This window comes from Sander vitreus, chromosome 13, assembly GCF_031162955.1.
Source record: "Sander vitreus isolate 19-12246 chromosome 13, sanVit1, whole genome shotgun sequence".
Taxonomy (NCBI): Eukaryota; Metazoa; Chordata; class Actinopteri; order Perciformes; family Percidae; genus Sander; species Sander vitreus.
The window spans coordinates 25,554,247-25,568,876 of NC_135867.1; the positions used below are offsets into that span (position 1 = coordinate 25,554,247).

The 14,630-nt window shown below is 40.9% G+C and overlaps 2 protein-coding genes and 1 long non-coding RNA gene across 7 annotated transcripts in view; 2 read left to right on the forward strand and 1 right to left on the reverse strand.

Annotated features, from left to right (window-relative positions):
* serpinh1a (serpin peptidase inhibitor, clade H (heat shock protein 47), member 1a) lies at positions 1–9,790 on the reverse strand. 2 transcript variants are annotated; one of them, XM_078266844.1, is made up of 5 exons: positions 9,695–9,790; positions 2,930–3,539; positions 2,740–2,838; positions 2,023–2,255; positions 1–1,069 (listed from the first exon to the last, which is right to left on the reverse strand). In XM_078266844.1, the coding sequence occupies exons 1-5, from the start codon at positions 9,788–9,790 to the stop codon at positions 767–769; spliced, it is 1,341 nt and encodes a 446-aa protein (XP_078122970.1). In that variant the 3' UTR covers positions 1–766. The 2 variants fall into 2 exon arrangements, with proteins under 2 accessions (XP_078122970.1, XP_078122971.1); XM_078266845.1 differs by lacking the exon at positions 9,695–9,790 and adding an exon at positions 4,965–5,080.
* LOC144528310 (uncharacterized) lies at positions 9,730–10,152 on the forward strand. The gene is made up of 2 exons (XR_013502883.1): positions 9,730–9,821; positions 9,932–10,152. It is a non-coding gene; the product is annotated as an uncharacterized LOC144528310 (long non-coding RNA).
* Positions 10,153–14,133: 3,981 nt separating this feature from the next.
* gdpd5a (glycerophosphodiester phosphodiesterase domain containing 5a) overlaps positions 14,134–14,630 on the forward strand; it is a 34,746-nt gene continuing 34,249 nt past the window's right edge. For 3 of the 4 annotated variants that reach the window (XM_078266268.1, XM_078266271.1, XM_078266270.1), the window contains exon 1: positions 14,134–14,196. The gene's annotated coding sequence lies outside the window, so the exon portion shown is untranslated. Of the gene's footprint in view, positions 14,512–14,630 lie in introns of all 4 variants that reach the window. The other variant, XM_078266269.1, reaches the window with a different exon arrangement.

Consider the following 14,630-nt stretch of genomic DNA (forward strand, 5'->3'; position numbering starts at 1 on the left):
TTGTTTGGTTTTTCTCACACTTTTATTGCAAACAAATTTAACATTTCTAACTGTCTAAAACCATATTTTGAAACTGTCAAATCATGTGTGCACACATTGTTTCATAGATAGTTATTAAATCAGCCATAATTTGGTGTGTTTGCCAGTGTAGATCAGTGCATTCAGGGAGGGTCAATAATAAGAAAAACAGCAATGTAGCCTTTTGGTTAAAAATACAGTACGCTTGTGGTGGAAAGCAGTGCAAATGATGGGCAAAAAATTGTGAAGATCCTTTGAGTTAACAAATTGAAAGCAGCCGTGCTTGACAAACTAAAACATATTGTTAAATTAAATAACAGGCACCATAAAATCTCTACAAAAGTAAGACTGTTAAGACTTGTCAACAGAAACCATTTTTGTGCTGGCACATATGGAATCATGTTTCACAGGTATTGTCCTGCATTTTCATTTTAGGCATTAATCAGGGAAATTATACTTAATGTAAGTCTTAAGTCCATAATGTGTTCTGCCAATGCAAAAAAAGCCACATAGTGATATCAAATAATCTTCAAGTTAAAAAGGAAGGGTGTGCACAATGCGTTGCTCACTAAAACACAGGATAAAATGTTTAAACACATCTCTTCAGCCGTGTATTGTGGAATACTGTTGGCATGTGATGTAAAGGAATGCACTCATGTGATATGAAACCTGCATTTGCACTTCTCTCAGCATATTGCAATAGAAAATATCCACTCATGCACACATTCAGCCTGTTAACTTAATGTGGTTACAATTCATCTCTCATCTTATCGCCCTTTGGCCTAACCATCCTGCCAATGAACAGGATGGAGCTTGTTTTCTGGTCCTTCACTAGGAAGATGAAAGGGTGGTCGGCGTAGAACAGTTTAGGGTTTTTCAGCTTGTCTGAGCTGAAGACGCTCATGTCCATTTCGTTTCCATCGGTTCCCCATTCCAAGGCAGAGGCGTGGAACACACTGGCCAGGTAGAGACCCTTCTTCCCGGAGATCTTGGACAAGTCAGCTTTGGATTTGTCCACAGCCTCTGTCAGGCCCAACTCCCCAAGGCTTTTCTAAATAGGAGGAGAACATTAAGGTGATAATCAGATTATATAAAAGTAGCAGTTGAAGTTAAGACTGAGGTAGTCTCGCATAGCCAGACCTTCCTCGGCAGCGCTGCGGAAAAAGGTCTTGCTAGTCGTAGTCTATATCTATGATGTTCCACTGCCTGCATTGCTCCGTTGCCGCCGTAAATTCTGTCCGTTACCTTCCTCTTTCTTTGTGTAGTCATTTTAAACTTTGCTAGATTTCTGAGGACTATGGTTAACTGCTCCTCAGATCTCTGCAGGGTAAATCCAGACAGCTAGCTAGACTATCTGTCCAATCTGAGTTTTCTCTCGCACGACTAAAACTACTTTTGAACGTACACGTTCCACCAAAACAAGTTCCTTCCCGAGGCTATTTTGCAGTGCCAAAGAAATGCCAATAAACCAGAGCACGTTTTTCTCTCATCCCGGAATGCTGTGTAGACTAGCCAGACCTTCCTCTGCAGCGCTGTGGAGGAAGGTCTGGCAAAGTGAGAGTAGGCTAGTCCACACAGCATTCCGTGATGGGAGAAAAACGTGCTCTGGTTTATTGGGATTTCTTAAAACCAATCACAATTGTCTTGGGCGGAGCTAGGCGCCAGACAGATCAACGGTGCCTCTGCAAAACAGCCTCGGGAAGGAACTTGTTTTGGTGGAACGTGTACGTTCAAAAGTAGTTTTAGTCGTGCGAGAGAAAACTCAGATTGGACAGATAGTCTAGCTAGCTGTCTGGATTTACCCTGCAGAGATCTGAGGAGCAGTTAACCATAGTCCTCAGAAATCCACCAGAGTTTAGAATGCCAACACAAAGGAAGAGGAAGGTGACGGAAATAAGGGACATCCTGCGGCATTTGCGGCGGCACCTGAACAATCCCGGAAATGAAACTTCGTCGATACAGACTAAGACTGAGGTGTCATTTTTAGTCTCTTGCATCTTTTACCTGCAGGTTGTGACTGACTTCCATGCTGACTTTGGGCAGAGACACGGCTATTGCTGTCTGTTGCAGCTTGCCCATCCACGTATCCAGCTGCTTCTTGGTCAGCATCTTCTCCACTCTGTCCAGAGGCTCCGTATGGTAAGGCATGATGAACACCACAGTGGACTTCTTATGAGCCAGAGGCATGCTCAGGATATTTAACTTATTGGTTTTGTCATCATAGAAGCCATAGAGACCTGGGGAAACAAATAAAACGTATTACAAATATTAACAATCTCTGCCTAACAATACACTTTAGGGAAGCTCTTAACGTTCTACTGTGAAACACCATCTCCCTATCCTATACCGCAGGTATGTTTATTGTGTTACGAGTTACCAAACCGACACAGGGCTTGAATAAGGATGCACGTAAAGCTGTCATGAAGCAGCTAGTCCAAATATAACGACTTACATTGCAGCCAATCAGCTTTTGTGTTTTTGCAGTGAGTCTCTTTCGGGTTGTACCACCGACATAAACATGCCTCTAACCTGTGTTCAGTACACAGCAATGTTCAGTTTGAAAAACAATAGCTTCCTTTTTACATTTTTGTTGTTGTTTTTTGATACTGTGATATAGGTCTTGAATTTCATTCATATTCGTCTTAAAAAGGTCTTAAAAAGTCATTCAATTTGACTTGTTGAAACCTGCAGAAACCCTTCAACAGGACTGTCTCTACCTACCCGTGCGGTGCATCATCTGTACTGAAACAGTGTAGCTACGGGACACCATGAATCCACGGTTGTCCACCATCTTATGATGGAACTGCTCATCCCAGTGAGCTGTGAGAAATAAAAATACAAAACAATTAATTTTGAGAAAAAAAACGTAAAGTAATACTACTGCACATACACAGGTTTTGTACACACTCACGTTTGAAAAACATAGCATTGATGAGCATGGCCCCGTCGGTCTTTTCAACATCCTTGGTGACCTCGGGCAGTTTGCCATCAGTAGAATTGGCTGCCCACTCGTTGATGGAGCTCACCGCGCTCTTCTTATCGCTGAAGTTGATCTTGGAGTGGTCACAATTATAGTGCTTCTTGCTGCTCTTGACAAAATCTTCCACAAAGGTGACAGAGTTGGGTCCATACAGGCGGTTGCTAATCTTCCAGGTGACGTTGCGGGTCTTTGGGTCGCTCACCTCAGTCATGAGCTCGGCCAGACCAGCGTGCAGCTGCTCATCTTTAACCTTAGCTGCATTCAGAATGCTTTTTACCTGAGAGGCGGTGGAGGCTTTGCCCCCGAGAGCCACCAGACCCAGAGAGGAAGCCACTACTACAGGGGAAAAGAGGATGTTCTCTACATGTTTTTCCTTAGCAATGTTTTGGTAGAGACCGAAAGCCAACTCGGCACTGTTGTCAGCCAGGATGGTGGCGTGGTTACTCAGAACTTTGTCCGGTGAAGCCGAGGCGGCATCTGAAGCTGAAGTGGCCACGAGGACCAGGGCTACCAGGTTTGTCATCCACATCTCTGTGTAATGCTAATCAGAGAAAACAGAAGACATGAAGACAAACATTAGTCAATAATGTAATCTACTGGCCAAAGGAGAGAGACAAAGTCTTGTCTGGGTTGATGTTTGTTCCGTTTCAGTTTGAAATATTTTGTTCACCTTACTTTTTTTTAATTCAGGGAGACAATTTTGCAGCATATTTAGGGTTTACTCTGCCTGTTTTTAAGTATAATAGCAGGGGAGTTGGGTTAGCCAGAACCATTCAAATGACATCTCTACCAGTAAAGGCAAGATTTGCGTGCAACAGCCACGTAGGCAGCTGCAGGATGTAATTTAACTAGGCTGAAATAATGCCCAGCTAGGTCGGAGTTATGCATGTCTTGGCAGCACAAAAGATTTAAGAATTCAAAAGTGTTCTATAGAGGAATAAGTCTTGTTGATGCTGATTGGTTACACGTGGGTTGGAAGAAGTGACGACGTGCTGATACACATGCAACAAATGTCAGGTTTGTGCTCCAGTCCACGTATATGGAGGGGATGTGTGCTTCCAGAAGGTCCTGTGCATACGGCCAGTTACAGTTATAGAGTTATAGTAGGGTCTTTTAAACTGTAAAAATATGTTTGTGTGCTGACAGATGATTAGGACAACTATCAGCCTCTTTATAAAATGCATTTAGAAAACCACACTCTACTTAATAGAGACGGATGATATACTGTACATCAAGAGTCTCCTCTCAGCAGCTTCCTAGACATTTTTTAACAGGCTCACACATGCCCACACAGAAAGATGGAGCGATATCTGAACTCCATGTGCATGATAGAGATCACTTTTTAAAAAAGGCTTAGAGTTTAAATGTTTTTGTCTATAGTACCGTATAAGTACGGTCTTATAGCTTTTTAAAATAAGTACTTGAAGATGAATCTTTCCTGTGTTGCAAGTTCAGTACAGAATAAATAGGGATGAATACATGTATCAAATGCTGCTGATGTCATCTAAATAGCATTCATGAAGAGCTGCATGTGACATTTTGAAATCACACCAAGTATCGGTAAAATGTATTCTCATTCATGTTCGGCAGCTACGAATAGTTATTCTAACTGGACGTGGGACTTTGAATGAATGAATGATGAGAAAGTCTCTTGTGCAGTTTTCATGCTCAAGAGACACTGCATATGTATATATCATCACTCAAATATATGTCAAAAGTTGCAGCCAACTCCCTAAATGTCTAAACTCTCATGCATTTCTAATACTTTGACATTTTCTTCAACTTTTTAAAAACATTTTTAAACCTATCCAACAACACACTGCTTATATCTACAATGGAATCTTAAGCAGCATATCACAGATCTGACTTTGTGGACTCTTTTCACATGCCTGAGCATTTCCCACCAGTTGGAACACTACACTGCAAACTCTCCCTTCCCCCCTTACTCTCAGTACTTTCATCTTACCTTATTAGCCTCTTTCAATAATTTAGCAGGTTATCCTCAAGCTGCTTACAAATAGCTCCCCCAGCGCTGACCCCCTCTATGTAAAGTTACTGTATGTAATGGTCAGAAGCAGAGTTGTCTGCAGGAATCGTCATGCCCGGTTCTCAAAGCATTAAAATCTCTGCACTGGAATCTTCCATCCAGGCCAGTCCCGCCCATAGCATTCAGGGGACAACAATCCTCCCCCTCCAGGTCCTAAAGCCTGAAATTGTAGCCCAGTTGGATCACTCAGACCCCTACCACTCAGTGACCCATAATAAAGTTAGCCCTCATTACTTTTACTGATTATGGCTGCACTGAAAAACACTGAAAGCACTGAAGACTTCCCTTTAGTATTTCATCAGTATTTCCCTCAGCTCATCCGATTAAATAAACAAGATAGTTGTATTTGTGATACACAAAGTAAAGGCGGTATCACTTTTTGGTCCTAGATTCACTGTATTAAAGGAGCACTCCAGTGATTCATCAGGGTTATTTTTTCAGACTTTAAAAAGCTCCTCAAGAGCCACAGAAAACAATTTTACAGCTGTTTTCCCGTGCTTAATAGTACCCTCCATGATGAGTAAACTGAGCTTAATGTGTGACTCTGCGGGGTATCAGGTCACATGATGTTAGCCGCACAGCCCCATCACCAGCAGAACAAACAGTAAACTGCAGGAGACAACATGATGTTCTTTGAAACCATAGCAGTCCATCTGACAATCACACAAAGGAAACACGACCTCAAGCTACACGTCTGATACCTCAGCGCTACATAACAAAAAAGTGCTAATGTGTCAGGGAAGTGGTAAGCACTATTCTGACACAAATGTGGTGAATTTGGCAGCAACAGTATGTGCTACTATGAAAAACATAGGCTGTGTATATTCACTATGCCGAGATGGTATGTTTTTTGTTGCCAGGCCCATGCCCTTATTGTCTTATGCCTGTGGGAGTTTGACTCAAGCTCAGGGGAGCTCCAAAGGCATAATCACTAGTTCAGTAACTTTTGCAGCTATATTCAGTAGTATAGAAACCTTTTACTTATTACTTTTAAATATGTATACATATGAATTCTTGACAAAGGGAATATGGGAACTCCCTTTGTGAAGAGAGTATGGGAACTGCATGATCTGGTTGCACATTTTCCCATGAATGCTTCCTTCTCTTCTTCCTGGTGGTATGTGCACCCCCACAACCCCCCCCCCTTGGGGAGTGGTGTTTAGAAGTGATCAGGCTGCAGGAAGTTACAGAAGAAGCGGATGCATGTCCGCTGTAACACTGCCTCTGTTAAGGTAACTCAAGTCAAATTTATTTATACATGTAGAGTGGCACTCATAAGTTTACGAACTCATGCTAAAGTTGACTAAAAAGAGGAATAAAAACATCATCTTTTGGAAATTGATCTTAATGCCTTTTATTAAAAAAATGAGGAAAAATCCAACCTTTAAGGACACCAATTTTCTTTGTGAATGAATAATGTATCGTCAATAAATAAATGTTCTTCCTTAAAATACAGGTGGCATAAGTGAGTACACCCCTATGTTAAATTCCCATAGAGGCAGGCAGATGTTTATTTTTAAAGGCCAGTTATTTCATGGATCCAGGATACTATGATCCTGATAAAGTTCCCTTGGCCTTTGGAATTAAAATAGCCCCCCCACATCATCACATCCCCTTCACCATACCTAGAGATTGGCATGGTTTTAGCCTAATAGCTGGTTTGATTTACATTGAGAGATGATTTTATGGAAAGTACCCCATGCCAATCTCTAGGTATTATTCGTTCACAAAGAAAATTGGTGTCCTTAAAGGTAGGATTTTTCCTGATTTTTTTAATTAAGGCATTAAGATCAATTTACAAAAGATGATTTTTTTATTCCTCTTTTTAGTCAACTTTAGCATGGGTTCATAAACTTATGAGTGCCACTGTATAGCCCAACGTCACAAATCACAAATTTGCCTCAAGGGCCTTTACAATCTGTACAACACACAACACTCTATCCCTATTTTGAATAAGGAAAACTCCCCCCTAAAAAGTGGAATAAACCTCAGGAAGAGCAACTGAGAATAACCAACATAACAATAGTACAGTATACACAATCCATATGACAAAAACAGAAAGTCAGAAAAGGTTTTCTTGCCACAATAAGTACACGTATGTGGAATTTGCCTTGGTGAAAGGTGCATACATAAACAAACAAACATATTAAACATGAATAAGAAATAAACAATAAATACAGAAAAACAAATATATACATACAAAGTAACTGTTGCATAAGTTAAAAAAAAAAAAAAAGAGGCTGAATTGGTAGAGTGCAAAATTTGCAAAGAATATATAGTAAGAATTGATATATGAAGAAGAAAATGGATCCGGTAGGATGTCAAGCAGCTTCTACGTGTCAGGAGAGGACACACAAACACACAGGAAGCAAAACTGAAGCACACAATTCACACAGATGAGAGAATGAAACAAAAACACAACAACAAAATTGCGCACTGGCCGTTGTATGACACATGAGGAGGACAGCTGATGGTCCAGCACAGGGATAGTTACTGTAAAAGAGATTGAAATGCAGTGGCCTTCAGGAAGCAGGATAAAGAACTATAGCTCAAATTTGAACATTGAGACTGGGAATGGAACTGGATAATGAAAGAATGCACATTTAATTGAAAGTTAATAGGTTTGAATTTTGAGTTTCAGAATCAGACTGATGTCTACAGGGAGGTTATTACAGAACAAGAGGGCCCGATAGGAAAAGGCCCTGTGGCCTGCTGACAGACAGGAGTCCTGTATTCTGAGAGCGGAGAGTCCTGATTGGAGGAGAGTCCTGATTGGGAAGAGACATTTACAATTGTGTAAGTCATCAGAAGTTTATCTGGCTTGGATCAGTTGCCAATGAAAGGAAGCTAAAACTGGTGTAATATGGTCACTTTTTCTAGTTTTAGTTAAAGTGCTCATACTATGCGGTTTGGCCTTTCCCCTTTCCTTTATTGTGTTGTATATCTTTTTGTGCATGTAATAGGTCTACAAAGTGAAAAAGCCCAAAGTCCCCCCCAAAGGGACTTACCATCTCCAACAGAAAACACTGTTCACAAACTGCTCCAAACAGCTCTATTGTAGTCCAGCCTTTACTTCAGAGACAAACGTGGTCACTTTGGAACACACGTTATAATGCTCGCCTAGCTGCTAGCGTGGCACGCCCTCATATCCTGCTTCTGACTGGCTAGTAGTCCTTACCTAGCTGAGCATGTGCGACTCCGAACAAAGATGGTAAAGAAGTGAGATGTCTCACTCTGTAGCTAAAACAGAGAGCTCAACACACAGGGTGAAAAGAGGAGCTGCAGCAACGTGCAGTACAACAAAAATATGATGTTTTTTGAAAATTAAACCATGTAAACCTATTCTGATATAACCTCTAAATACAATTATGAACCTGAAAATGAGCACAGTATGAGCACTTTAAGATTCTTGCTGCAGAATTCTGAACCATTTGAAGACTTTAGCACTAGCATGCGACAGGCCTGACAGGAAAACATTCCAGTCTGGATGATACAGAGGCGTGAATTACAATCTCTGCATCAGCCGTGGATAAGAAAGACCTGATTTGAGCTATGTTGAGTCAGTGAAAGAAGGCGATCTCAGTGATACCTTTAATGTGCTGATAAAAAGAAAAGGTTGTAAAGCACGTAACACCATGGTTCTTAACTGTTGAACTTTGGGATATCACACAGCTGTCTAGAGTTACTGCTACCTGATGAAGCTGGTGTCTATACCGAGCACGGCCAATGACCAGCATCTCAGTTTTATCTGAGTTCAGGAGCAAGAAAGCACTTAACATCTAGTCTTTCACAGCAGACATAATTATGAATCTGTTATTATAGAAATGCAGCGATAGTTTAGCATGTTGTTGTGTCTTTCTGCCATACATTAGTAAGATGTACAGTAAGTCTTTAGAGGTCGGCTATACAAAACCAGATTGTATATATCTTCAGTAGAATTTCTGTTAATCTGATTAATTCAAGTGACTTTGTTTCTGTTTCTGTAATGTCGCGATTTGCAAATCCTCCATAGACCAGTGATTTTAATTCACTGTTGCAATATTTACAACTACGTAACTATCATCTTACCCAGATATGATATGATGTGATAGCTCAGAGGGAAAGATATTAGTCAGATTTGATTTGGTTTCTTACTTTCGTTTGCTTCTGGTAAGTTTTTGAGTCTGTTCCACAAAAAAACGTTGTACAATTCTAGCAATGCGAGTGTGCTAGATAACCTGATGTTATGTCTCTGTTGTACTGTGTTTTGACTACAGGAAGTACAGGCATAATTTTGTAAAGGAGTACTCCACGATCATTTGGTTCTGCTCTTGATCAAAGTTGAGAGGCTTGAAAGAAACTTTTTTAAATCCTGCCTGTTTGTCCCTCGTATAGGTCAAGCTCCCAAAACATCATTCATTAGACTTTCAAACTCCATGATGACCCAGTGTGTAACGCAGGCTTTCCCACAATAACCCTGATGACATCATTATCCCCAAGGCACATGCTCATTTATTAATCAAATATTGCATATACATTTCGTGAAAGGTTTGTTGCAACGCTTCTGTCGTGGGACAGCTGTCCTTGGGGTGTTTGTGTCTGTTTCTCTCTCCCTTTTTCCCGGAGCGGCGGAATGTAGGTCAAGGGGCGTGGCCGGGCGATCTACCTACCTGCACTGCTGCCTGTGATTCTTCTATCTCATCTGCCCAGCTGTTGCTGATTCTCCTAATCACGGCTGCAGTATTTAGCCCGGCGGGAACCTGCATTCGGCGCCAGATCGTTACGATTACCAAAGTGGTAACTTGGCTCTCTGTTGTTGAACTACGTCGTGACTCCTGTAAGTTTTTTTTGCCTTTCTTTTTGTTCCTCTTGCTCCGCACTCATCTGTTTCTCCTCTCTTCATTCAGACCGACACTACTACACCTGTTTGCCGTTTGCCGCTGTTCTACCAGCTCCTCGCCTCTCTGCCGTGCCACCCTCAGCTGGGATCCCTGTGAATGTTTTGGACACACTACACTCTGCTTCGCCCGCTGCTATCCTGTCCCCACCACCAGCGCTGCAAGCTGTCCCTGCCTTCGTTGCCTTTTTTGTTGTTGTTGTGAACATTCATTAAAACTTCCTCTCAGTGTCCGTGTCGTGATCCTCTGTGTTCTGGGTCTTAGCCACAGCCATAACTCTGATTTAATGTTCAAGAGTCCAACCGTGTTGCCATATGTATTATTAGGTTGTAGTATAGTAATATAATATACTGTAGTGTAATGTTTAGTGTTATTAACATGAGCAGTAGAAAAATGCTTTTTGAATCCTTGCTTTCATGTGTGGTTTAATACATTCTAGTCTGGTGTGTTGACATAACTTTTGATTGGTAATAACAGCTTTTGATTTAACTTAATTGCTGTGTAATGACTGCCCACATATTTCATTATGACTTCCTCTTCCTGACATATCTCTAAATGAACTCCCCAAAAGGTCCGGCCTTTCCCCACAGTTTTCATTCATGTTATGGATTCATTCATGTATTCACCACTGAGCCTTTTCTGTGCATTTTAATCAAAAGCTCATTTGAATTCACCTTTAAATCAAATCTTTATTGTTGGTATAGCAGTGTTTAGCTCCAGTTTCTCTGAGTCTTTATCTGAGCATTGCTTCACACAGAAGAACTACAATACCCAGATATAACAAATTCATTTTGCATTATGTCCATGTTCACATCTTTGGCTTTTCTCACAATCACTCAAAAGAGAGAGAGTAACCAACAGTACAGCAGGTCCAGGCACCCTCTGCTGGCTGACATACTGTCTGAGCAGTGGTAGTACTTCCTATGACCAGTAGAAGTCGACAAAAAGCTGACATAAAAACAGGAAGCAAAAGAGCATTGTCTTTTTACTGCTGTTGGTACTTGTGCTACTGCTAGGATATTGTTAGGATACTAAGATAAGATGAGATAAGATAGATTTTTATTATCCCAAAGGAAATTTGTCTTGGACAAACAAACAATATCTGCTGTTCAATGAATTCAACACAACATAGTGCGTACATACATACATAAAGTACACAGACGCAAGCTGTTGCATCACTCTGCACGGACATGCTCATGTTGCTTGCACTAGCAAACTAAATTGCACACTGCCTGTTGTACAACACATCACAATCATACTTATCACCACCACGGCCACCTTCACTGTCATCATCATACTTGATTTACACCAAGCAATGGCATTATTTTAGCAGCACTGCGATGAGTTGAACTGCAAGTAGGCTACGCATTTCAATTCATTTGTGTATGCATGTGTCTTTCCCACAAACAAACCACCACAGGACCAGCATGCATTTCACCTGTTGGAGAAGTTGTAGTTGAGAGACCTTCTCCCTGCCACTGCTAAATTGCGTGGGATTAAAGGGATCTGACGTAATGATCCCAGGCCAGGGGTTAATCTCTGACTGCTGGGCCTGGAATAGATCTCTCACAAGACGTTACTCATCTGCTCATCCGCATCAACATTGGGGGGGGGGGTTTGAGCATATCAAACACTACATTTCCTGCATTGTGGTGAATTTTTCTGCAACGACTTCTACAATGCCTTTTATGCATCAAGTTATGGTGCAAATGTCTTTAATTATGTAAAGGAAATTATTATTAGATAATGGGGGGGGGGGGGGGGGGGTTGTGTGCACTGGACAGTTTTGATTATTGGGATGGTTGTAATCCCCCCATCCCCCCTGTAAATTTCACCTATGTGGTAATGCAAGGCCTCCATGGGTCTTGTACAGGGCGGTACAACCAAGTGTTAATTATTACAACAACCAATCAAAATGCCTAAATATGATAAATATGAGAGCCTTTTCTGACCACCTATAGGCCTATGAAAAGCTTTCATAGCTCTTGTCTGCTCCGTGGAAACTCTCCATCACACTGTGAGACTCCATAAAGCCCATCCAAAACCTCCTCACCTCCGCCCTTGTAGTTCCATGAAACACTACCACTTCCTAGAGATGCCCCCCAAAGAGAAGTTTAATTAAATTATTTCTCTCTTATCCCCCTTTGATCTCTCCCTCCTGAAATCTCCTGCCACACTCCAAACTGGCAACACACTTGATTTCACCCTCTCAACTCCAGCACATGAGACACTGAGTATCATGTCCAAATTGGAACAAACAAGGCTGGAGACAGCCAACAGGAAGAGGTACAAATCTCAGATCCCCTCCAGATAACGTTTCATACGTCACTTCTCTTCTCTTCTCCTCTCTACATCTATCCCCTCTGTTTCAGCTGTCTTATCCATCTGCAATTTTAATATCCGTAATGTCTAATTTACGGCGGAAGATTTATGTCTGCAGAAAGGACTGAAACTGACTTTTGATGCTCCATATGTTTGCAGTGATGTTTCCTCACGCTGCATTAACCATACATTTTATCAAGTCAGTCTTAAAGTCTTATGAAAATACCGAACAAGAATATGGTATGGGGATTGGAAACATGTCACATGTCCATACTGTTTGATACAAGTACGCCGTGTCTCTAGAAAGTAAATCCTATCTTGCTTCTACAACGTTCCTGAAGGAAATGAAGCTGTGTTTAGAATACATTTGCAAGTGAGTTCTTCACTTTATTTCAGAATAGCATTGATTCAGAGTGAGCCATCAACCTGTGCAAATTGACCTTTATAAGGATGTGTGCGTTGGAACTGGAAGGTGTCAGTAATTATTAATAAACCATTTACTTATGATTTGTGGAGCAGTTATAAGTCATCAATAAGAACACATTTGGGGTTGGCAAGTTGTGATTAATTCCTTTGGTTGGTGTCCGTCCTCTCTATTTTTGTAGCAATGTAATTATTAATGTCGGTTATCCGTTAATAAATGTCATTAGTACATGGATTTTAATCCAGATCCCCTGCAGCTCTTTTTCCAGAGGGTAAGTGGCCATAAGCCAAACAGAGGGATTTACTGTTGTACACGTTTATTCATCAGTATAAACCCCTTGAGATAAACCATCTCATCTCCAAGGGGTCTTACCATACAACACCGACACAAGTGAATAACAAGAAACTAAACAAAGACATTAAAGAAATAGGAAAGACAGAATCAAAACAAGAATTCAACCGACACACTACAGTCAACGAACAAACATCGGAAAGAAAGGAAGAAGAGTACATTGAAACAAGAACAATTAATTTATTCAATTAATTTATTATGTGATTTTGAATACGTGTGGTCCTCCATGTTTCCTTCTTCGAAGTTGCCGGGGCCGGGAAGCTACGATACCCATTAGAAAAGAAAAAAAGTTAATATGTATAAAAATATACATAAACATGAGTCCAACATATTAATAGCAAAGATAAATCAGCCTATTTGTGATTTGTTTATAAATGTAATTGTTTTTTTTATTTAATTTTTTTACGTTGATGACAGGCTTATTGGCCTGTAGGTAAGGTAGCCATCCACAGGTAGAGTTAGGCTTAAGGATTTACATAAACATGTATGTTTAACATTAAAACATGATGGATATGTAAATGTCAATATATTTGAATAGCTTAGTGTTATATGCACCCCAAAAAGGCCACCCTACATATTATTGTAGGCCCAGTTTAATACGCAACTCAATTTCATACAATATGTAGTGGGGGGGGGAGGGGGGGGTCCCAGCTCTGTATCTCTGTCTAGGGGTCCTTGGCCTAAAACATGTTGTAGACATCCTGAAGAGTCCAAAAAGTGTTGTAGGTCATGAGGATAGCTGGAATGTAATGTATGTACATTTAAAGCCGAGTTTCAGCAAATGAATGATTTAATGTTCATTTATTAGCCATTCATTCGTAATGAATAAAACCAATAGTTGACATTTATAAACCCTTTATAACGTGTGCATTATTAGAAAGTGGCATTGACATGTTTTCGTTTTTGCTTAATGATACGACTCATTGATTGCAGAAAAACTACAAACACCGTTATGACCATGTCCACCGCCAGAAGTAACACTGCAGGTCCATTTACCTGCGACAGAGATACCATGCACGCTGTAAAAAAGTAGCCATTACAACGCATGAGTTAGCCCTGCGGTTGGTCTAAACCAAATGCTCAGATGGACTACTTTTTGCAGTGTGCAGCTCCGCGCAGCTCCACCCACTCCGTTTCAGACGGATTACAGCTTTGAACTCTTCTATGAACACTGAAGGTACGTCTTAATTCTGGAGGAAACTCTCCTACGAGTTATTAAAACATTCATGATTTAAAAACGTCCAGTGTGTTGCGTTGCTGTTCGCTGTTGGAGTACCCTAACCCAGGACGGGAGGCCGATGTGTGCTATTGGTCTGCCTCACACGGCCGCTCAAAGTTACTTTAGAGACTTGTATGAATCCGTAAAGTCCAACAGTAAAGAGACGACATTATGTCAACATCCATGGAAGTAACTGATTAACCGAGAGCTTCTGACGTTCCCAACACTGTCCAGGTTTTTTTTTTTTTTTTTTTCAAAAAGGCTGTCGTGGAGGTAAAGTATGTTTATGCGCACTTTATCGGATTATCTTGATGTAATCTGAGTAACTGTCACTTGTGTCATGTTTGTGGAATTGAGTTGAGTGATCTGACCTCACTGGGTGCGTTTTGTGT